At 40.6% G+C, this 24,258-nt stretch overlaps 1 protein-coding gene across 1 annotated transcript; it reads right to left on the bottom strand.

Annotated features, from left to right (window-relative positions):
- Positions 1–881: 881 nt before the first annotated feature.
- On the bottom strand, positions 882–23,011 carry xpo6 (exportin 6). Its single transcript, XM_084071541.1, has 24 exons — positions 22,497–23,011; positions 19,673–19,763; positions 18,572–18,684; positions 17,455–17,652; positions 16,789–16,948; positions 15,833–15,910; positions 15,127–15,643; positions 14,831–14,957; positions 14,594–14,703; positions 14,371–14,479; positions 13,577–13,669; positions 12,926–12,995; positions 12,669–12,828; positions 12,082–12,174; positions 10,995–11,148; positions 9,223–9,369; positions 8,811–9,000; positions 8,323–8,478; positions 8,039–8,153; positions 7,756–7,927; positions 6,296–6,457; positions 3,793–3,891; positions 2,588–2,818; positions 882–1,340 (listed from the first exon to the last, which is right to left on the bottom strand). The coding sequence occupies exons 1-24, from the start codon at positions 22,497–22,499 to the stop codon at positions 1,239–1,241; spliced, it is 3,450 nt and encodes a 1,149-aa protein (XP_083927667.1). The 5' UTR covers positions 22,500–23,011; the 3' UTR covers positions 882–1,238.
- Positions 23,012–24,258: the final 1,247 nt, after the last annotated feature.

The following is a 24,258-nucleotide window of genomic DNA, read 5'->3' on the forward strand; positions in this document are numbered from 1 at the left end:
CCAACTGAACCACCATCAGCTGGGGGAAAATGAAACAGAATTTGACAAAATGACAAATGTCCTCCTTTCGCATGTAGAAAACCTGTCCTCCTTTCGCATGTAGAAAACCTGTATTGGAGAGTTCTCATAAATCATTTGGATTTACAAGACTGACGTTTCTGGAATAGTTTTCTCTGACGCCAATAGTGTGTATTATAAAACTGGATCTCGTCCAACCAGGAAGTCTTTGCCTCTGATCAATGATGTTGTGCTCTGGCCACATGATGTACCATACCCCCCATTCTCCACACTAATCACATAGTTTGATCACTTTTGCATCTCCTAAAGAAACAACACCAAAGGAATTGCGTTGCCCATCAATTCAAAAAAGTGGGTGTAGAATAAAGGTTCCGTCTAGGCAGGACTCTGATTTGAGTTCAGTCATAAGCCTGCAGATGGTCGCGTCGCCCCAGTGGCTCCTCAGCCAAGCTCATGCACCAAATGTCTGAACCTGCGGTTCCTCTCGTACTGAGCGGGATTACTATTCCAACAACACATCATCAGTGGGATAAACTAACCTGTCTCACAACCCAGATTTTCTAATTGTATTGAAATGTCCTTTTTTATATTCAATACTGATCAATATGACAACTAGCTCTGCCATAAAAAGAATGTAAACTGCATTCATATAATTGCAATTCAGGGCAGATTCCCTGATGGAATTATAAATTAACTGATATCCACATTTTAATACAAAAGAAGCACTTTATTAATCAGCTTTATTATATCAGAATGGAATGATACGAAAGAAATTAAGTTCAAAGTCTGTCTCCTTTGGAGATGAAAAAAACTCAAGGCAAAATTATTAAGCAGACATTTTTTAAAAACTCTAATTGAGTTGGAAAAGTGCTCAGTCCTGGGCTCAGCGTTCGTTGCAGAGCCAAGGGAGAGAAGGCCCGGCTCAGAAGGCTCCAAGTCTCAATGAAGACCAATTTTAAAATCAGCTTCACTCTTTCCTGCCAAATCGTCATTTAAAAAAATACAAACGTCAACCATTACAGCAGAAATTAAAGAGAAATGTCAGCAGCAGCAGCATCCTTAACCTCCGATCGACCAATCAGACAAAAACCTCTGGCGTGAATGGTAGGAGGTACTGTAGGTTGGAGCACAAAGCAGGAGGGGTGTCGGGCAAAGCAGTCGGCACTCACAGTCCATTAAGATCATAGTCGTGTGTGGAGTGGTTGGAACAAGACATTGTGCTATAGTTTCACAGTGCCTGTAGGCAGGCTGCTATTACACAGTCTGTAGTAGCGGAGGTCATTCACCAATCTCTGCACGCTCTGAGTGAACGAAGGCAAGTCCTAGAAAGAAAAACAAAGGGGGAGAAAATATGGCCAGCCATGTTGGTTACAAAAGTATAAGTTCTGCTGTGTGTGAAGGGGGACATTAATATGTAACTAGTTGTCAGGTCATAGGGCACACGGTGATACACGAAATACAGTCAAACGGTAGAGGGAGAGGCTGATCGTCAACACTGACGTTTGAAATAAAATGCATTGTGGGAAATGAAGTTTCTTTCTGAGATGACAAGAATTTTAAACTTTTGCACTCTGTTATTACCATTTGAGATTATTTAACTAATCAGTGCATTCAGTCAATATTTAACTACAATTTAGTTCTCAGATATTGTCACTGTCGGGCAGAAACCTTATATCTCCATATTTCAACTTTTTATGTTTTTTTCGTAAATGAATGCTACTTCATCACACTACAGTGCCACACAAAAGTAGCAAAAATAGCAGATCTACAAGCTTGCGACGCGTTGTGAGCTTGTATTTTCGTTATTTAAAATGTTCTTTTAACAAAAGTGAAATTGGTTAAGTGTGTCACTGGGTTTTATGAATATTGAACCAATGAAAAGAATTAGCAAGAGCTTGAATAATGTAATGGAAGTTTTTAAACCCAGGTTTAGGGATCAATCCATTCTTTATTTGTAATCATCATCAGGTTACAGAACCGCAGCATGCCTTCCTCCCAGGTTCCCCCCCTACAAGTGTTTCCTATTGCTTCTTTATACCCTCTTGCAGAAGTCCACACAACCAGCTGGTCAACCCTCTCAGCACACCCATAATCGGCACTTTACAAATAGAATAGATTCATGTGAAATCAGCTGTTGATGGTCAGTCCCCACATATAGGCTCATGAACAAAAAGGGTTACACTCTGCCTGGGATACATGTAAATAGGTTGGTGTGTCAACAGCTGTTGTCAGGGAGCTAGGCTCCACAGGAATCACCTGTCTGTCAGGGGCCCAAGACATCATACTACTGCAGAGAGTACAGTATAGGCTGCTAATCAACCTATACTTTGTACATTAAATGAATCAATACCATAATGATTGTTATATGAATTTTGTCCACCATAATAACTACATTGGATCCATTGGAACACAGGTTATTTTTTCCATTTACTGAGAACAGTTCGAGAAATTAGGTTTCCACCCGACCGCGACGATATGCTATACAATTAGCTATAATCGTAATAACACTTGTTAAGCGACAGAGCTCTGCACAGCAAGGCATCTCGCCCTCAGGCCAGTATTAACTTACCTGCTCGAGTTTGAAATTGCGCGAGAGGACGCTTCGCTGGTTGGCGTCCACGCCCTGGCACCCATTGAGGAACTCTGGCATGAAGGCCGTGTAGAAGGCGTCGAAGTCCACGGAGGCCATGTTGTAGACAGCCAGGGTGATCTCCTCTTGGAGAAGGTCGTGGCTCTTGTTCAGCAGCACCTGCAGCAACACGTTGATGAAGTGGAACAGCATGGAAGTCCGGAACAGCTTCTGCAAGAAGAAAAACAATCAATGCCATTCAGAATGTTACTTCTAGGGCTATCACGATCATGACATTTTACTCGAAGATACATTTTCATACAAGTAATTGTGAGGTGTTTGGCATTGAACATTGGAACATATGAATAATAAAGGCAGATATGACAAATAACTTAAATATACAAAGAAATGACTGACTGACAATGACCGATAACAATAATGAAAATAAATAATGTACTATGGCCAAAATAGGCCATATTTAACAATTTTACACTCAACATTTGTTAAGAAATTGTGGAAATAGCTGATCTACAAGCTCACAACATGGAAACGATTCTCTCAAATAATTGTGATTATGTCAAATAATTGCGATTATCTCAAATAATTGCGATTAGGCGATTATTTTATTTTATTTAGGCATTTCTTTAAACAACATTAACCCTAGCATCCCTATTCTAGTCGTCCCTGTTCACCAACATTTGGCACAAATAGTTGAACATTCCAGGAAAATAGCCAATCTACAAGCTCGTGACACATTGAGAGCTTGTAGATGTTCAACGAACAGATTTGGTGTAGAGAGAAAAAAAGGAGGGGGCCAAGAATAGAACCCATGGGAGACCCCGGTCAATGAAGTATAGGGTTTAAGTGGTTAATGGCGCGGTTGCAGGCAAAGCTGTATGGAACAGGGTTTGCCCGTAGGCAGACTATATTCGCCAAGCGACAGTGACGCAAAGTAAGAAATAGGGCTTTCGTTTTTAAGGGTAGTGCCTTATGGTTGATTTGCAGTGTCATCTTGAAAGAGAGACGTCTGTCTCATCAGTTCATTTTAGGTCTGACAATAACGCCAATAGAAAAACATCTACCCATACCTGAAATGAGAAAATGTAGCAATGCCATTTGACAGGCCAACTGATTTCATATTGCCAAGCAAGAGGTTAAGCCAACATAAACCTTCGTACGTGGACACAAACAAAACCCTGACTCACCCTGTGGTACAATTTGTGCTTGCTGTTGAGTGACTCCAGGTAGCAGAGGTTCTGTTTGAAGATGTGTATGTCTGGCTGCAGGAATGACTGCCCGAAAGCCTGCCAAGACAAATGCAAGCACACGTCAGGGAACTGGCACACTGGGTTCTATCCATTATCTTCTTGCCGATTATTCCATCGATTACTTTTTCAATTAATCGGATCATCAACAGTTTTGGGGGGGTTTATTTACCAAAAAGAAAGAAATACATATAAGGTATATCAAATGTATATAAATAATGTATATGAAAATGTTTGAAAATAGATCATTTTATTATATCAAATAGTTGCACCCCTATTAAATTATTGGGTTACATTATGTTGAACCCCCCCCTGTAGGCAACTGAACATTATTTGAACATTCATCAATTTAACATATTTCATTCATTAATTGTTTGGGTACTTTACAATGCAATATGCATCAAGGCCACTAGAGGCTGCCCATAGTCTTTCATTGATTGATTGATGTACTTTATTTAGTAAGACATGAGAACAACAGTACATGGAAGTACAAATTCACAATACAAGGTCTACTAAACTGGAAGACTCATAAAAGCACTGAGCTTGTTTCAAATGAGTTCCCCATGCACACAAATCATGATGACATATAAGAGACAGACAGATATACACAACTACTATAGAATGTCATACAATCAGTTTACAGGTTACTGGTATGAAGAGTGAGAAATATGTACAAAAGGAGAAGGAGAGAGGGGGGGGGGGGGTAGGGGGGTAGGTTAGGTTAGGACTTAGACAGGGGCCATTTTCCAATTGCAGCCTCCTGAAGGTGTATCTTTAGGGCTGTTTTGAAAGAGAGTAGGGTTTTACACTCCTTTACTCCTTTTGGTAGGGCGTTCCACATTTTTGATGAATAGCATGAGAACGAGTTACTTCCCATTGTTGAGCCAAAAAAGGGTTGGACAAGGTTTGTGGAGCTGCCTCTGGTATTGTGATCATGGACATCATTAACATTTTGGAAGTATTTTGACAAATACAGGGGGATCCCAATGTTGTGATATATCTTGAAGACCAGGCCCATAGCAAGTTGCTGTACTCTGTCCGCAACCCTAAGCCATCCAATCCTATCAAAATGATCAGGGGTTAGATGGGTTTTGTAGTTGAGGCCAAGAAGTAGCCTTACAAGTTTGTTTTGGGATGTTTGGAGCATTGTTTTTAAGGCATTGGAGGTGTTGTGATACCATGAAGTACATGCATAATCGTAATGACCTTGTATGAGGGCCACTGCAAGAGTCTTCAGAGTCTTCTTACTGACTTTACGATCAATACTCCGCAAATAGCGTGTTTTTTTGTGGACCGTTTTGATCGTTTTTTCAGCATTTTTGTCACCAGAGAGGTCAGCCTCCAAGATAGAGCCCAGGTAGGTAATTTCGTTATTCACTGAGCATTTCTTGCTCAGTGTTCTCTACCCTGATACAATAGCTTGTAACCAGCTTTTAACAGCACTATTATAATTTATGTATGCCATTTTCATATACACAGACACACACTACAACATTCCCAGGGTACTGAGCAAAACAGAACGAGAAGGCATGCTTCTTTGCAATCTTCACACGCTTCTACTATTATAGAATAAAGATTTCTTTTTTGTCCATTAGGATCTGCAATTAACCCTAGCACCCCTATTTTGGCCATGTCATTATAGGCAGAGTTAAAAAGTATTTTTCAAAATGTAAAAAGAATTCTCATGTTCTAAATAAAACAGATCTGCAAGGTTACAAGGCGTCTGTATTTTCGAATAGCCAAAGTATGAAATAAGAGTAAGTGGTTGAATCCAGCATTTATACTGCAGGACATGCCCATTTTATTTTATGATGGTATACTTTGTTTTCAATTAATAAGTAGCCTTAACAGTTCTCAGGTCGCAGGGATTTACCCCAATCCAACCCCTGATGTTCGATTGATGTCCAGTGAGTTAGGTAATGTTACTGTTAAAAGTAACTTGTTACGTTACAAGATTACTGCCATTAAAAAGTTATATTTTATGTTACAGGAGTACCTACAGAGTAAAGTACCTCATTAGATTACTTTTAGATTAGGCATAGGTTACCGATTGTTGTGTGATCTTCGACTCTGTTGTTGACAAGAGACAAGCTCATTAATTTATCATTTGTTAACTTCTGTGCCTTGTCAAGAAGTAGGAAATAAACAGCAACAGTGCAAATGCATCGAATGGATTTTCTTTTTCATTTGTGGCAACAGAAGAAACAGGGATATATAGGTTTTAAAAGTAACGTAAGGAGCAGATTTATTTTTAACGTAACTAACGTGTTAGGTTATTCCGTTACTTGAAAAAGTAATCCAATTACAGTAACGTGTTGTGACACATTACCCACAACACTGGTTTAGCATTACTCCAAGACAATGTGCTTACATGGTGTAAAAGTGATTTCATTCACAAGTGCTGTGGTACAACCAGAGTAGGGAATGCATACACCAAACCAACCTGCATGGCAGCCGTGAACTGGGCCTCGTTTTCCATGGTGTCTTCAACAGCCCCTCTCTGGACGCTCGCCAACACGGACGTCTTGAAGAAGTACCTCCAGTTCTGGTGGAGCACTTGGTACAGTAGTTCAAACATCTCTGCCTTGACATCTGGAGAGGGCCGCTGTCATAGATGAGAGGAGAAAAATACCATTATCTATCAGCTGTTTTTTGTCTCCGCCAGGCTCCTGATTGGCTAAGATTGGCTTCCAAAGTTTACAGGAGTGGTCCATTTTGAACAAAATGCCTCAAATAATGAACACAGCATGCGATTGCCCTGAAACTTTGCACGCACAGTCCCACTATGCCCAGGAAGAAATGCCATTTGACATGTTTCAAATCAGCCTCGTGGTGGCGCTACAACAGGCCGATTCACATTTTTACCTATAACTGCACTGATCTGCTTTGCACGCACACAGGAAAAACATCTGCCCTGCATTTTTCACATTTGCCTTTTATAGCAACACCAGGAGGTTGACTTTTGCAAAACATATTTTTTTATATTACTCCTTCAGATTTTGTCTAAACATCACGCAAATCGGCACACAATAGTCATGTGATCAAGACGGATCCGTCCGATTTGTCATATTTCATCTTGATTGGCTAGCATTGGATTGTCTCAAATCATGAACGCAGCATTTGATTGCCATGAAAGGCAGAGGAAGAAATGGGACCCTTTTGACATTGCCACCAGGAGGCCACAATAACCTACCTGACCTGGCGGAAAAGGAGCACTTTATATTTTATTTTCTAATTTTTCTTAGATAGCAAAGGGACAGGAAACTGTGGACAGAGAGGGGGAAATACAAGCAACACAGGTTCCAAGTTCCCTTTCTTTGCCATCGCTGTGTGTTGTTGCAAATGAGACAAATATATTTTCCATTTGACATAATGAAAAATAATAATAATAATAATTCTCTTCCCATTCCGTGTGGAAATTGCAAGTCTCTTGTCTCTTCCCAAATTCATTCTCAATACGGTTCTCATCTTGTCTCATTAGCTGACTGTGGTTGAAAAGTAGTAGTAACCTTGTACTAAACAGGTAACACATCTGGACCCTTGATACAGCAAGCCGCCACGGCCATTCCCATGCTTAACTGCACAGTGCAGAATGCCTTCCTCAGCGTGATGATCACACTGAGTTAGTACGCAAGTATACTGAGGAAGCGACCTATGGTATAGGTCGCTTCCTCATCACGTCGATGAGGAAGCGAGAACTGCCCCACTCATCACAGGATATGTTATAAGATGGGAGGAAACTGGAACACCCGGAAGAACACGGGGAGCATGCTCAAACTACATACAGAAAGGACCCAGTTGGGTATTTAACCCAGGACCTTCATTCGGGCCACGAGGAAACAGTGCTAACCACTGAGCCACCAATGGATGTGCCAACTTGAAGGTAGATGAACACCAACTGACCTCTGCCACGATGGGATAGACCTGTTCCATGCAGAGAGAGAGGATGCTGGGAAGGAAGGGCTTGAAGGCCTGCCCCGGCTCCTGCACCACCACCTGCAGGATTTTCAGGAACTTCTGCACAACTCTACATCCTGCACTGCCTTCTTGCAAGATACTGGCAGCAAGTTGCTCCCTTTGAAAAGAAACAAAAACAACCGTTCACACTTGAATTGATGTACATCCTTTGCCCTTTTATCCAGCGTAGGTTTTTCTCATAGACAGGAGGCGATGACAGCTTACTCACCTGGTGAACATACTAAGGAAGATGTGGATGATCTGTCCAGTGAAAGGAACACCCATCTGAACTCGCAAGGCTTGTAACAGCGTCAGGAAGAAACTCAACATTTCATCGGTCACATCTAAGGAAGAGAAGGGACCATTCACCATGAACGTCATTGTAAGCCCAGGTATTTTCATATGGCATATAGAGCATTGAAAAACACCAACTTAAAATTTCGTATTTCCTGTCAACTTGCATGAGTGCCTAGAAGTGAGCGAGGCATGGCTGAGACATTTATCTGTTCTGACCTGGCTGCTGAATGAATATTGGGAAAAGGCTGAGGGACACTTGGACAGACTCCTGAAGACTCTGGTAACAAATCTGGCGTGATTTGGTTGATTCCCCCGAGATGCTGTCAACCATATCTCTGAGCACAGGAAGGGTCTGCTGCAGCACCGATTTCACTGTAAGAAAATTAAGAACACAAGGTGAAAAAAGATGACTGCTGATCTGATCATATATATATCTGATATCTGATGTGTCTGTGTTACGTTTTTCTCTCTTTTTTTTCATCATTCCTTGTTTTTCATTCTCTTATAAATACTAGCATACATGTTATGTATTAATATATGGATTCTTGGAAGACTAGCATTCAAGCAAAAAGATATCAAAATACAACAGATGAAACAGGAAAACAATGACAGCGTGTGGGACAAATGTGGGACACTTATGATACATGATCATTGCAATAATTCCCACGGGTAAACAACAATAGAGACGAACGGAGAATACTGACTGCCATCTAGGTCAGAGCGCCGTTGGGGGAGGTTGGCTGTACCCCGCAGACTACGGTAGTCCCGGGTGAGCGCCGTCAGTAAACTGCCATGGTTGGAGGAGCGTGTGAGCCACTGCTGTTCGCTCTCTGGTAAGTTGGGCCACGGCAGCAGCAGCATGTTGGATAAAGCCCTACACACCAACATGTGAGCCTGAAAATCACAGACAAACAGTGTGAACCACTGACAATCCAACATTTTGCTGCATGTCACTCCCCGTCTCTCTCTCCATGTTTCCTGTCATTCTAAACTATCCAATAAAGGCAGAAAAGCCCCAATATATATATATATATATTTTTTTTTTCAAAGGAGTTGGTAATGTTGGTAATAGAGAACACACAGCATAAAATATAACAGCAATGAGGGGACATGGACCTCTTGTGGGAGTCTGCGAGTCTGGCTCTCTGTGATGAGGTTGAAGATGTTCTGGACCGCTGGCAGAGTGATCAGGAAAACAGGCCGCACGGTGGAGGTCATGGAAACCAGGAGATGGCACGCAGACAGCAGCAACTTTTCAGGTACCTGAAGAAGAAGGAACGTTTTAATGCCAATGCAATGCAAACTTATCTGATGGCACTTGGTTATTTTATTGGACAACAAAATAACATGCAATTAAAGCATAGACAACCTTAACCGCAATGGAAACAAGCCCTCAGGGCTTTTTGCGTTATCCTTTTAGCATCATTGTATTATCGTACCGTTGTACTTTTTGCAAACTGTTAATAAAGTATTCAATCAATCAATCAAAAACCCTAAGCATAAACAATTATATCGATAAAATACTTTTGAAGATGATGTTACTGTTAAATTGGCTTAATTTATGAAGCCACACCAAACGCAATATCAAAGCACTAAAGACACATTCTACTTAGTAAAATCACATTTGAATTTTTGTGGGGAAAAAAGTGAAAAGAAGAGATTGCCCAGGTTCAAGTTTGACCATACAACAACCATAAAAAAAAGTAATGATGTTCATTGTTTGCGTATTACTTACCGATAGTTCAAATCTTTTTTAAGAGATACTCAGAACAATGTGCTAAAAATCGAATCACTCCCAGGGTCTTTTTTATTTATGCATAATGGCCCGCAGCCAAAATGAATCATGTGCAGGGGTGCACATAACTGGTGCGCAGGTGCGCATGCGCACCCAAAATAAATAATGCGCACCACATCAGACGACGCGAGGCGCTTTTGCGTACCAACAGCTGGGACAGGAATTTACAAGCTTTTATTTTTTAGCAAAACTAAAAAATAAAAGCCTGGAGATCGAGGCTAGGAATTTACTTCCTGAAGCCACACTCACACACTCATGGTAAAGCACGCGTCGGCCCCATGTACAGCCATTAGGCGCAGGGGAAGGGGACGCATGCTGCACGTACTTGTGTGATTGTTGCCTCACGTCGCCTCGCATCTCCTCGCTGCGTACACGCAGCCAGCAGCGGCTGTTAGAGGTACTCGTCACCGATGATGAACGCACCGTAACGGTGCAAAAATATGCCGTGAACGTCCAAATCTGGCGGATAAAAGCAGTGCAGCACAGGGCACCAACCTTGGGGGCTTCTCCTAACAGCGTGTGAGAAAAAAAACGGCGAAAATCGGCGGAATTTGGAAGCAGAGCGTCCTTTTTTCTCGCCTTGCCCCCCCCACGGTGGGCGCCGTGTTACCCCCCCCTTCCACCCCCCCCCCCCCCCCCCCGTTGACAAAACTGGACGGTACCATTTATTTGGTGCGCACCAAGTCACATCTCCAGGTGCTCTTCTGAGTACTAGACCTAAAAAGTTATGTGCACCCCTGATCATGTGCAAAGAAAAGGATAATGGGCCAATTTATACTTTGTTGCACAAGCCTTTTGCTACACAAAATTAACATCTTCTCTTTTCAGCTGAAAATATGTCATTCTTGTCAACTGACACTTGTCATGCCTGAGCCATGTTGCTTCGCTTTATCAAACTTTTCTCTAGTATCGTGCAAGTTGGCAGTGTGCGGGTTTATTCCTTTATTGTTGATGTCACCTGCTGCTCTTTGCCTGCTTCACCTGCTTTTAATCTAGGTGTGCAAAAGTGTTTTTATCTTTTATATAAAACGGACACTTCTTGAAAGCATTACACGACAACGTGTAAATTTAGCCTAAGACTGGAGTAAGTTACCTTGGCAGTGATAAGTGGACTGCTGGCATCTATGGCAGATGTGATGAGATTGTTGAATCTCTGGTTCTGGCTCTGGTTTTGTCTGTTGACCTCCCCGTAGAACTGTGCAAGCCAGTGGGAATAGGCCTGCAGGGCAGCAAGGGCCTGTGCATGGCTGGAACACACACACACAAAAGAGATTAACATTTGTATTGACACGCACTCATGGATACACACTAAACCACTAAATTGCACTGCATTTGAAAAACTGGATTCTTTATATTGATTTTACAGATTAGTTTATTTGGCCTTAATCTGTTACAAACTGAGCAGATATCACATTTCACTCTCAGATGTATTTCACTTGTTCCGTACCGTCTCATAAATTAGTAGCATTAAACAATGCAAACCAATTTGAAGTATAGCTTGGATGAGTTGATATCAGAGTTTTGTGTGATGTCAACTGCGTTGTTGACAGTGAATCAAGAGAGCCAGCAGCCAGCCTGGCTTTACAAGATAAGGAGTGTACAATTTGTCAAACTACACCACTATGCAGTAAAGAACACTTGGGTGACAATGTTCAAACAAACATTCTACCAGCCAACAACACCCATCTCCCACCATGCTATAAAAGTCACTGGTTCTCAACCTGATGTCAGGGTTTCTTGAGGGAGTTCAGGGGGTCCCCAGCTAAAAAGTAAGGAACCAGATGGACCCTTAAGAGTCTGTAAGTCAGAGTGTACAAATGGAACCTGTAAGGGTCCATGTGTACATTCTGAGTTAAATTAACAGAGAATATACAACAAAAACAACAATTTACCAATTTAAATTGGGGTCCGACAAAAAACATCAAATGGGGGTCTATGGCTCAATGCATATACAACTGGGGATCATTGACATTAAAAAGGCTGAGAATCATTGGTTTATGTTCACACATAAAACAGTTATTTTATTTTCTATAATTTCTGGGACCTCAATTTACACTGTAAAATCCTCTGCTAAAATCATTCTGAGAATATGCAAGTGGGACCATAACTATCAAAAATGTCACAACTACTGTGAAATTGCTCATAGCATAAGAGCTTTCCTGTAGCCAGAGAATACTCACACATCAATTAGGTCTGGCTTGAGCACAGAAGGCACAGCAGTCTCCAGGTCATACAGACTGATCTGGGAGCCATAGCATGTGACTTCAACCAACCTACAAACAAAAACACTTAAGTTAGCTCATACTTTTGTTCCAAATAGAATATTTAGGTCTTATGGCAAGAGAGAGAACAGCAGTAAATAATTCAATACATTAATTCCTTTGAGATGTTTATTTTTTGTTCCTTGTCCTTACATGCTGGATAACATTTTTAAGCTGAAACCTATGGTAATCCTATCCTGGCAAAACGTACATTTCCTCCTCACATTAGAATGATAGGATTCAGGTTACAAATCGTCAAAGTGGCCTTTTAATGTTTCAGCCTAAAACTACTAGTAACAGTATGCAGTATATGTAATGTAACATGACTTTGAAGGACAATTTTAACTTTACATTTCCCTCCTCTGACAGAATGAAATAAGTTGTTGAGTTTAGTTTATTTCGACACTATGAGATAACTCTGGAAACCAACTGGCTACTTAGGATTGAGAAGACATTTGTAGAATCGGCCTCAGGTCTTGAAGGGTTAAGACCATAGGAGCACTGACCTCTCCACCACTGCAAGGGCATCGTTGAAGCGCGCAGCAAAGACGTCACCAATGAAATACTCCGACAAGCGGCCAACAGCCTGCAGCAACGAGCTCAGGTCTCTCAGAGAACAGTGTAGCCGACGGCAATCGTTCTCTGCAGTGATGTTAAGCCTCCGTGCTGAAAGGAGTGACAGACAGGCATCTCAGATCACCACAAAGTTAGACTCGACTATACACTGAAATGTGAAACATGGCTCGGGAGAATCATCACATACTTGTGCCACTGGTAACGATATACTGCTGCAAACCCAGGTAAACGTCTAAATTTTCCTGGAGGACTGGATACTTGAGAGAGAAAGAGAGAAAAGATGAGTCAGAAGGAGGTAGCTGTTAACTTGTGGAGGGGACACACTTTAAACTGAACATTAAAATAAAAAGGATCGTGACCACAGCGGGTCTGGACTGCAATATAATGGATCAGAATCATATTACCTTTACATTACACACAATTTACATGTTTACATGAACAGTTCTGCAATAATGTTCTAAATATTGTCTATTCTGTTTGGAGATACTGTTTATTTGCCTCAGTAATGACTGTATTACCTGTGAGTATGTAAAAAAAACAAAAATGAACAAACAAAACGTTTAAAAAAAAATATATATAGGTTTTAAATAAATCATATAAAACACTAATAGTCTTATAAATTACTTGGATTTACCTTTTATTCTATTATCGATTTCAAGCATACGACCAGGTGACAAAATCTCATCCGCAGTGACAATGAAACGCATCACCGCAGGTTTCACCGCCTCTTTGGGTTTCAATGCAAGCGTCTTCCAAGTGAATGAAGAGCCTTCTGAAAAGCTTGCAAAGTGCTATGGTGGGTCACAACAATAAAAATAAAAAAACCTGTATGTCTTACCAAAGTAGAAAATGCATGGGATGGGAGCAGCTCCATCACCTTGGCAACAACCTCCAGACTCTGACGCAGATACCTTTGCCACTCGGTCTGTTTCTATGGTTACCAAAAGAAGAGAGATGACAACTTCAGTCTTTGGTTGAGTGAATATATTCTCTTTTGCAAAGTGTTTAGAATGTTAATATATCCGACAGTTGTATCATATCCTAGGCAACCGTTTCTCAACATCGGGTCCAGGGATCGCCAGCGGGACACATTTTCATTCTCTCAGAGTTAAGGAACACTAAGGATTTTACAAGACCCCTAACGACCCCCGAGATACGAAATGGTATCAAATGGGGGTCCGTCGTCTAATGCATATCAAAGTGGGGTTCCATGAAATTAAAAAGGTTGATCACTGAACTAAACAATACTGGAACCCCAATCTACACTGTAAAATCATCAGTGCTCATTTAACTCTGAGTGTACAAAAGGATGTGTACACTGTTTGAGTTACAGACCCATAAGGGTCCATTTGGACCGCTGGTGGTCCCCCGACCAGACGTTGAGAACCATTGTCCTAGACTACACAATGTGCGTTAAGCAAATCCACAAAGACATGCTGTACAGAGGCATTGAGGAGAGGCTGCGAAAGGGGGAGACTGGGGCGAGACGGTTATTGTCCAGATACTGTACACGTACTGGGACAAGTGTCAACCACAAAATCAAACACATTGGTTTGACTCCTGCTGTGATGTTGCATGTCCTCCCTCCTCTCACTGCCCTCCACTATCCCATCTAAATAAAGCAAATCTTACATCATCATCCAGAGTCTCGTCATCCAGCTCCTCCAAGTGTGCCTGGTTGTATCTGAACTGGATCCGGTTCAGAACTTCCCTCAGCAGCAGCACTAAGGCATCTTTGTATCTGTTGGACATACAAAAGCATTCATTCATTTGACATGTTAAAATAAAATAAAATAAAACGTCACTAGAGGGACTGAAACAGAAACTAAGGACATCAACAGCTACTGAATCTTACCTATTTAAAACACTTTCTCTTTCAGCCAGTCTGCTTTTGATCTTGGTTGTTAAAAAATCCAAGAAAACGCTCCATATATCCAGACAGGCAAAGTAGCCTTCGTGGTTAGGCTGAAAAACAATGTAGAAGAAATGTTTAAACGATTGTCACCCATATGCTCTGATGTATGGCGAGTTGGCGCGACAATGAATGACTGAACGGAAGTTAATTTATTAGGTGAACTGCAATACTTCTTACTTGGTTGAAGGTATACTTGAAGAGCAGGGACAGGAATTCTACAATTGGAAACTGAGGACTAGACTCAATCCTTCTCAAATGAACACCGACAAACAGCCGCAGAAAGTCTGTGAACTTCTCCAAGTAACTGCAAGTTGATAGTGAGAATGAGAAACATCAGATATCCTTGCTATCAAAGCTGCACATTCAAGTAGTCTGGAGAACGGCATTGATTATTACATTGCTTAATTAGGTATTATTAAATGTCACAGTCTGAATATAATAAGAAACTATGGTCAGTAGCAATAGAGCTCCACCTTTCATCAAGTTCCTGTAATCGACTCTTGACCGTGTGAGCGTTATTCTCTCGCGTCAACCTCTGCAGCAGAAAGAAGGTCTGCTGGAACATGCGCAGCAGGTACTCTTCAAAATCCAATGGCACACAGTTCTTTGACACCAGTTCATTGACACAGGTCATGGCTAGTACACCCAGACGAGCCCGGTCCACCTTATTCCCATCACCGCTCAGCTGTAACGTTCGCCCTCCACCATTTGATGTCGGAGCCAACGTCCCAACGCCCTGCTGCCCATTAGAGGAGGAAGAGATGAAAGAGCCAATTTTGTCCTTTGTCCGAAGGTCACAACCGAAACGGGCAAAGTGAAAGATGGACGCCAGCAGGGTGGGGGTTATGCTTGTGGACAGTGGGATCCAGCTGAACAAGTGGGCCAGGCACTCCAAGACAAGACAACATAGTTGCTGACTGTCACTGTCCAATGCCGCCACAGGCTGCAGCTTGGAGAACTGGCTACCTTGTAATAGACTGCCCACCAATTCTGCCGATAGAGGAAAGACAAAGCCACTGTCTGGGTTAATGAAGAAATACAAACCACTTATGGTGTAGTTGGTATACTTAAGTGATTTTAAGGAAGTTGCAACCAGCTACCATTGTTCAGTCCAAAACATGTTCCACCCCTACTTTATAACCTTTGCATTGTCAAGACACTGTTGGCAAAAACACTCACCGTTTTCCCCTGAGGTGGGTGAGGGGGGTGGCGTGGAGGATATGATATTGTGCTTGTCCCAATAAGTCTCTAGGATACCTGAATTAAAAGAAAGTTGCATAACGAGACATTATTATTATGAGAGGAGCTGGGTCAAAGATCAGCGGCTAAAGTTGCACCTCTTCTTATAGCCTATCGAGAGAAATATATTTGAACATTTGGAAACCTCAGAGGTTCAGAAATAACATGGAACATTCATATCAGCACAATATAAATAGTGGTCTGACTCATGCTGGTAGAATTGTTAATAAAACACTAAACCGGGTCACCTTTACAGTGCTTTTAAGTGACTTAAACACAATTGACTTTGTGAAGGATTTCAATAAAACGTGCAGCACCATGTTATATATTTTTTTAATTATAAATAAATCCTAGTTCAGTAGGGCTATATGGCAATGTAAATTTTGACAGGAGATTTTGATGTAGTTTTAGTCATAGTCTTTCGAATAAAATTCCATTTAGTTTTCCCATATTTTAGTAATTTGAAATGTTTTAGTTTTAGTCTAGTTTTAGTTGACTAAATATCATAAGTCAACAAAATTTGCAGTCGATTTAGTCAAATAAAATCCATCATGGCGGGCCGTGTGGACCAGCCACCAAAAATAGCCGATCGATACTCACAACGCGCATGAGACGCGTTGTGAGCTTGTAGATCAGCTATTTTTGGAGTGCGACACCTGAGCGTAACCAAGCATAAAATGACATGTCTTAGTTTTACTGGATCTCTTCTCCACTACTCCCTCCCTGCCAATTTAATCTACGACAAAATTCTCAGTATATTTAGTCATAGTTATTTGTCATCATAGCTTAGTTTTTATTTAGTTTTGTCAGTTAAAAAAAGGCAGTTGACGAACATTTTTCGTCATAGTTTTAGTTGACGAAAGTAACACTGCTATATGGAAGTCTAAGATTCTCACCCGTCAGAAGTCCAAGCACTGTGGGAACCTGCTCTAGCAGCAGTTTACGCAACTCCTCTTTCCTTGCAACACTTAAGTCTTCTCGGGGGCATGCTAGCTCCTCTGATGTCGTTTTTAACAATACCAATCCTAAAGAAGCCAGGCCTGGGGACTGGATCAACTGTAGATAAATGAAAATTAGTAAAGATTTTTTCCACAAATCATCTAAATATTTTAAGTGTACAGTATAACGGGACAATGCAGTTTAGAATACCTTTAAATGACATCGGCCAAAAAAACATTAACTCATTCAGTACCAATGAAATAAAAAAAGAATTGCGAACTGTGCCAGCAATTTTTCAATTTTCTTATACCTTTTTTAAGTAGTCAGAATATTTATCTCCAGTATAATCGATCCCCTGCTGGGTGCTAATCACTGAGGGTTGCACTGTGTGGTTTCACAAATGTCAATGAGGTCATTGGACCTTGTTGACATTAATTGTCTGCATTTTGAAAATAATATAATAACATTGAAAAATACATAGTAAAAAAAAGTGCTCAGGAGCCGAGATACAGCCTTTTTCAGTAATAAGTTAAACAAGAAGTGAATGGAGCAGCAAATCTTCAAATGATGATATCTTGGGTTCTGAACGTTTTTTTCAAAAGCAGAACTTGAGCTGACCTCACCTGAAGAGTGTTTGTAAAGAAATCGTGGTAAAACATTGGCCAATCCTGGCGACCAATGTCCACGATGACTTTGCACAGTTTATTGCGGATGAAATAGGGCATGGCTTTATGCTGGCCTAGTAATAGCTTAGGTAGACAGCTGCGGATCTCCATCTTGTCTTGTGAAGCCACTCCCAACCACATCTTGTTCACCAGGCTCTGAAAGTTACAAAGAACATGCGGTTGCCAGTGCTGAATGAAACATTTGTCATTCTAATCTACAGAGTTCTGTTGAATAACAAACAACATAGAATATACAAACAGTTCCAGCTTGTAATTCCTAATTAATGCAACCACGGTTTCCGCTGTATCCATTCAGGTGTGTGGTGAGTCCACATCAATAGGATACCATCAATATGACAGAAAATGTGAAATATCGTTCTGTTTACAATTATTAACGTTTGATCATGTAACTTCCAAGACAAAACAGAATAATATCTTAGCTGTGCAACCTATATTACAACAAAAACAAAAATATACTATATACAGTATATAGTTATACTGCACTATAGCTGTTTTGACATCAGTATTTGTAGGCCATTTTGTATTCATTGCAATGTACAGGTTTACTTTGTGTTTTATTTTGCCAGTAACACAATGTCACATACATGAACCTATTGCCTCATAGGTGTTTTTGCACAAATTATGTAAATCTATAATGTTTGTGTTGGTCCAGATGCGTTTCTCTGCACCACATCACCAAGTCAAATTCCTTGAACACGCTGTAATGGGTTAGGTGATTCTGATTGTGAAAAAAACAGATCAGATGAGCAATTATTACTAAAGGTGATTGTACATTTGCCATACTGTTTAGACCGTGGAACATTCATGCATCCTCTTTTAAAGCACTTATTTTTTAACAGTGCCTTGTTTACTCGTATTACTTACCATATTGCATTCATTTTGGTTTTTATCCCTTAAAATGTTACTCACGTTGTATACTCTTCTGTAGTCTGCTTTTAGATTAGTGCATTTTCTACGTTTTATTATATTAAACTTAGTTATTATAATAGTTATATGTATTTCTACGCTCATAAACTACGAACCTACCCCTCATCCCACAACTAGCATGTCTCACCTCGAACACTGTGAGGCTGTACATCATGACATACTCGTTCCGAGTGTTGGAGAGGAAGAACAAGCAGTGGCGCCATGCTCCCGTCTGCTGAGCAAAGTTATTCAGCAGCTCTTCTGCAGAAAAAAAGGAAGTGGGTGTGATGGTTGACAGTCACAACCTGACACAAAGTGTGTGTGTATAACAACCTAAGATATCGTCTCTGTCGGGTGGAAACCTCATATGTTCCAAACTGTTACTTCTCATGATTCAAATTCACGTATGATCAAGTAGGTCATTAATTTGACGAAGAAACACAAAAAGAGATAAGATGTTTCTTCCTGACAGCAAAGATTTCATTGGTGCACTGAATGGAGTACCACACCATATGACCCAGTTACAGTATGAAAAAGCAATGCAAGAACAAGCTAAATAGTAGGGTTGTTGCAACAGTTCATTGGACTAATCGATTTAGTCTAGTATAAACAATTATCTATTTTAATAAAACAATCAATTTGGGGTAAAGAATTTGGGCATGTCATAATAGGTTAAACATTTTCAAGAAATTTCAATAAAAGTGAAAATAACAGATAAGCTCAAAAGAGCTTGTAGATCGGCTATTTTAGATACTGTTGGGAAGGCATGCCATGTACGTGTAGCAAACGCTACCTCCAAAACTGATGTCACCATCATGATGGAATTAAAAACACATATTTGAAATGAAATGAAATCTATTCTGTATGACTGTGTAGTGTGTAACAAAATATAGGCAACATTAGAATTTATGATATTTGGAAAAATCATAAGGAATAAATAATGATCTAGACTCATTATCGATACTTCTTTAGGTAATTCCAACTAAATCAAACAACAGCTACACAGTATACAGGGTTCAGAGCGCTTCAGCAACCAAGAGTTGTTACTGGAGCAGGAAAGAGATCAGTGCCTTGCTCGAGGGCATGTTGACAGGAATGCCAAAAGTGTTAAGTATTGATGGTTCGCACAGACTTTTGTCGGAGAGAGCAGGGTGAGAATTGCACAACAGCACCAAACACCACATTTCAACAAAAACAGCAACGTGTGGGTAGACCATATGCTTTCCTTCAACTCTTATGCCAGACTCACCTATCTCTCTCTTTCGCTCATTGGTCGTGCAGCTATGGAAGAACTCTGTCATTAGGCTCTCAAGTGCACTTAATGAAGTTTCCTCTGATGCCTGGCGAACAAAGAGAGGTGTTAAGGAGGGATAGGCAAAACAAACACTCTGGCTGCACAATCAACTTAAAATAAATACTTGCATCAATTCAACTACAGTTCATGTATTCAATAAATATACTGAACAGACCTGATGCCTATGTTGTTTCTGTTGTCAAGCTGAAGCATGTAATATACCCTTTTAGTCGCCATCAAGCAAACAAAATTGTTAGGCATAATTTGTCCATGCATGCACAATAGATGTTCAGTTGTTGACCAATCAGAAACCTTCTTGACCAGCTGGGAACCAGTCAGAAATTATTATACATAATATATATATATATATATATATATATATATATATATATATATATATATATAGTATCTAACGGTGTCTCTCGCTGAAAATAGATGATCTACAAGCTCACAACGTGTCATGATGCTTGCAGATTGGCTATTTTAAGGGGAGGGGGTTTCTCCAGTGACAGACACTGCCAATTCGGCACTAAATACATGTAAAGTACGAATGCAAAATTCAATTGCAAAAAAAATGTCAATCCGTAATTCACAAGTGTTTTATTGAACCGTGGATGGCGAACAGGTTCGGTATTAAACCAAGAACTGTTGCATCCCTAACACACACACACACACAGTAAGTATATACAGTAAGTATATACGGAATACACGCATCATAGACACGCACGTATTAACATCGAACACAGTTCTGAATGTGTTTGGTAGATTATGTATGTTGTTTCAGAAAATGCTTATTGGCAATAACCTTTATACTGGAAAGCCTGTTTATTTTCCTTTTAAATGGTGCCCAATTTGTGAGGAAATTTGTGGGATGAGCAGCACAGCTGAATAAGCAGTGTGGCATTGGCAGTATAAACAGTTTAAAAGTTATTGCATTAGTTATAGCATTGTTACAACAATAGAGACAAAATCTACCAAACATGCATTTCTGAAGTTTTTGTTCGATGGCGTTATATATATATATATATATATATACATATACACACACCCCTTATTTAAATATTACATGAAAGTAACTTAGTCATACCCAAAAATGTTGTCATTTCATCAATATCAAGGCACTAAACCGAAAGGGTAAGTGAGTGTTGAATTGTCCTTGAGAAAGACACTGACAGTTCCTGATGAGCAGGTTGGTTCTTTCCTTGCAAGGTTTCCTCTGCCATCGGTGTGTGAATGTGTGTGTAAATGGGTTAATGTAATGCACATTGTAAGGCACTTTGGATAAAGGCGCTATATAAATGTAGCCTGGAATCCAGACTGATACATCGCTCTGTTCAGCAGAATTTTTTTTTCTCACTAAAAAAAAACCCTGCCGAATTGAGCGAATCAGTCTGGATCCCAGGCTAATATAAATGCACCATAATCCATTTTGAGTGGATGTTTTAAAGGAACAACCAACATTAAAGGAACCAATAAGTTAAGACTTTTTTAATTGGCTACAGTCCAATATTTTGACAGTAGTTAACGGTAAAGTATGGCTGCCTGATATGCATGATTGACCAAAGAAATGTGTATTGCAAAGCCCCTTAATACTGTAAAAATACTGTAAAACAAAAAAAAACATTCTCTCAGTGACTTAAGTAAGAAAGCATTGCTAAATCCAATGATATTTCACTGTGGAAACCATAGATTGTAAAAGAAAGGTGGAATCCAATATCAAGTACTGCTATTTACCCACATTTCTCATCATTTCCTCTCTGCTCATTATTGCACTCATTTGCTGAGCTCCTAGCATACAACAATTCTCTGAAAATCTGACCATAAATAGATGTTTTTTTCCCTGTTTTTGTTTTACAATTCATAAATATATTCTAATCAATGTATAGCATGAAAGATGTTTAACCTAGAAAATTGTTGTTAGAAAATAGGTCATTCGCATAAGACACAGATTGATCTTAAGTGTAGCATGGGGCACATCAGCTGTTATAAAGAGCTGTGTATCTGCAGGCATATTTGGGTGGCTCCCAGACTCAGCAGACATTTCACTTAGCCTTATATTTTCAGCAGATACTGGCAGGTTTTGAAAACATTTTTTTGCCTGCCCCCATTACAAGGAAGTAGAACTCCATTTATCATATTAAAAGAAGCACATTGCATTATAATAAATGAATAATTACAATGTGATTTCCAGTTCTATAATAGGTGAGATGGGAAACATAATAATTCACATTAGGAACTATACAGTACTAGTCAACAATAAAAGGACACAAACAAGGAACTTGTGCAATCAAAATCCTACATCAATGGTTTATTAAGTAAAAACAAGGCCTCGTCAAACAAACAGACTAGCAGAATGACATTTTTTACCACCAATCTCAATGGCAGGCAGGTCTAAATTCCTGAAATGAGCCACAACTTGCAGAGACTTACATTACTCAAGACAAATATTCGCTCTTGCAAGATGGGCGTCTGTGTAACGTGAAATGGCTTGAGCGATCATTCTGCTACATCCTGGAAAAAATGTCCCTCATAAACAACAGCTATACCCCTTCATCACTGCACATGGTTACAGTACATCACATTACATGCAATTAAATGACATGATCTGCGGTGGAACGTGTACAGATTACTGTTCTGATCAACATAAAACACAGTAGATGTAGATGATTCACATTGAACTCTTGGTCCTAAGGTAAATGAAACAGGACCCGTGGCAGAATCACAGCACACATGGGTAAAATAAATAATAATAATAATAATAATAAACCATAAAACTTACCATTTTTAGCTCAGATGTGTCCGCTATGTCGCTATAATTCTTCTGGAAATGTGAGCACCAGTCTGTTAGCAACCTAGCTAGCAGCTTCAATGGCTAGCTACGGTGTTGGCAGGCTAGCGTTACCCCGTACCAGAGCCTCATGCTAGTATCTAATGTGTTACCACAGATTTACAACATTAAGCTAACATTACACTTCATTAGCATAACCCGTCGGCGTCAGTCGTTAAAACAACTTAAACGCCAGTTCTCTGGAAATGGCAGTGTCGCATATCGTCGCAATGGCGAGGCAGGCACCCCCGTTATTAATATTAATATTGGAAATGTTAAGACTAGCAATAAGCAGCTTCAGCTTCGGGGGAGTCAATAATGTGTAGCACGCAGGCAGCAGCTGAAGCTGCGGTGCATCGACGACTGAACTGCTACTTAACGTGACCGTTACCGTTAGCACGGCAGGACACACGGACGGACGGGTTAGCTTAGGTCGACGGACGTTAGCTGTCTGTCAGGCGTAGCAATGTTGCCAGATTTTGCTAGAGGAACATGCCAGGTCTACGAAAACAAGCCAAAAAGAAGAGACATGAGATGAGGGTAACCGGAAGACTCGCCCCAAAACACGCTCGCCCCCCATTTCTTTCGCGGACCAGCGGTTCTTGTATTTCTTGTTTTTACTGAGGATAAGTTTAGGGTTAGGCTTTGTTTTACTGAGGTTAAGTTTAGGAATAAGTTTAGGTTTAGGCATAGATCTTTTCATTTATGTATTTTATTTTATTTTTGATCCCACGATTGTGTGACCCTTTTTTTCACCCGGTGCCAATTTTCTAAGTAATCCTGGGCGCTACACTCCCCCCACCAGCCTAGGGAGCCCAGGGCCGAGCTCATGCCTCCTTCAATGCATGGGAGCCAACTGACCTTCTTGCCACCCGACAGGGGGAGTTTCCCCGGTAGGACGTAGCGCGTGGAAGGAACACGTTATTCCAACCAGTTCCCTTCCCCTGCATCAGGCTTGGGGGAGGCGGTATAGCGACCAGTATTACTACATGTTTTTGTGAGGGTATTAATTACCCCAGGAGACACACACGGGGAGAACATGCAAACTCCACACAGAGTTAGGCCTTTCGCCAACCCCACCTGGTATGGGCACTGATGACGCGGAGGAGAAGACACGCCCACAGTGTCCCCGGCGGGAATCGAACTCAGGACCTTCTTGATCTTTTTTTTAAAGATTTATTTTTGGGCTTTTGTGCCTTTATTGACAGGACAGTAGGCTGACAGGAAATGTGGAGAGAGAGAAGGGGTAATGAATTTATTTAATGATAATGAATTTATTTATATAGCGATGGCCGCCATACAGGTCGCTCCAATGAACTGCAGCGACCAATGAGGTATCTGGGTTTCTATATCTATGGTCGGGATCGGGACTCAAGCCGGCGACGCACTGTCAGGCTTCACTGAGCCAGGTCCAGGATACGCCAGCGGTCCAGGCCAGGTTTAGGCATAGTTTTAATGAGGTTACGTTTAGGAATAAGGTTAGGTTTAGGCATAGTTTTACTGAGGTTAAGTTTGGGAATAAGGTTAGGTTCAGGCATAGTTTTACTGAGGTTGCATTTAGGAATAAGGTTAGGTTTAGCCTTAGGCATAGTTTTACTGAGGTTACGTTTAGCCAGGAATAAGGCTAGGTTTAGTCATAGTTTACTGAGGTTACGTTACGTTTAGGAATACCAGGTTAATACCGCCGGATTTGCTCCAGGGCGACTGTGTTTTG

Source organism: Gymnoscopelus microlampas (assembly GCF_963454915.1).
Source record: "Gymnoscopelus microlampas genome assembly, chromosome: 11".
Lineage (NCBI taxonomy): Eukaryota > Metazoa > Chordata > Actinopteri > Myctophiformes > Myctophidae > Gymnoscopelus > Gymnoscopelus microlampas.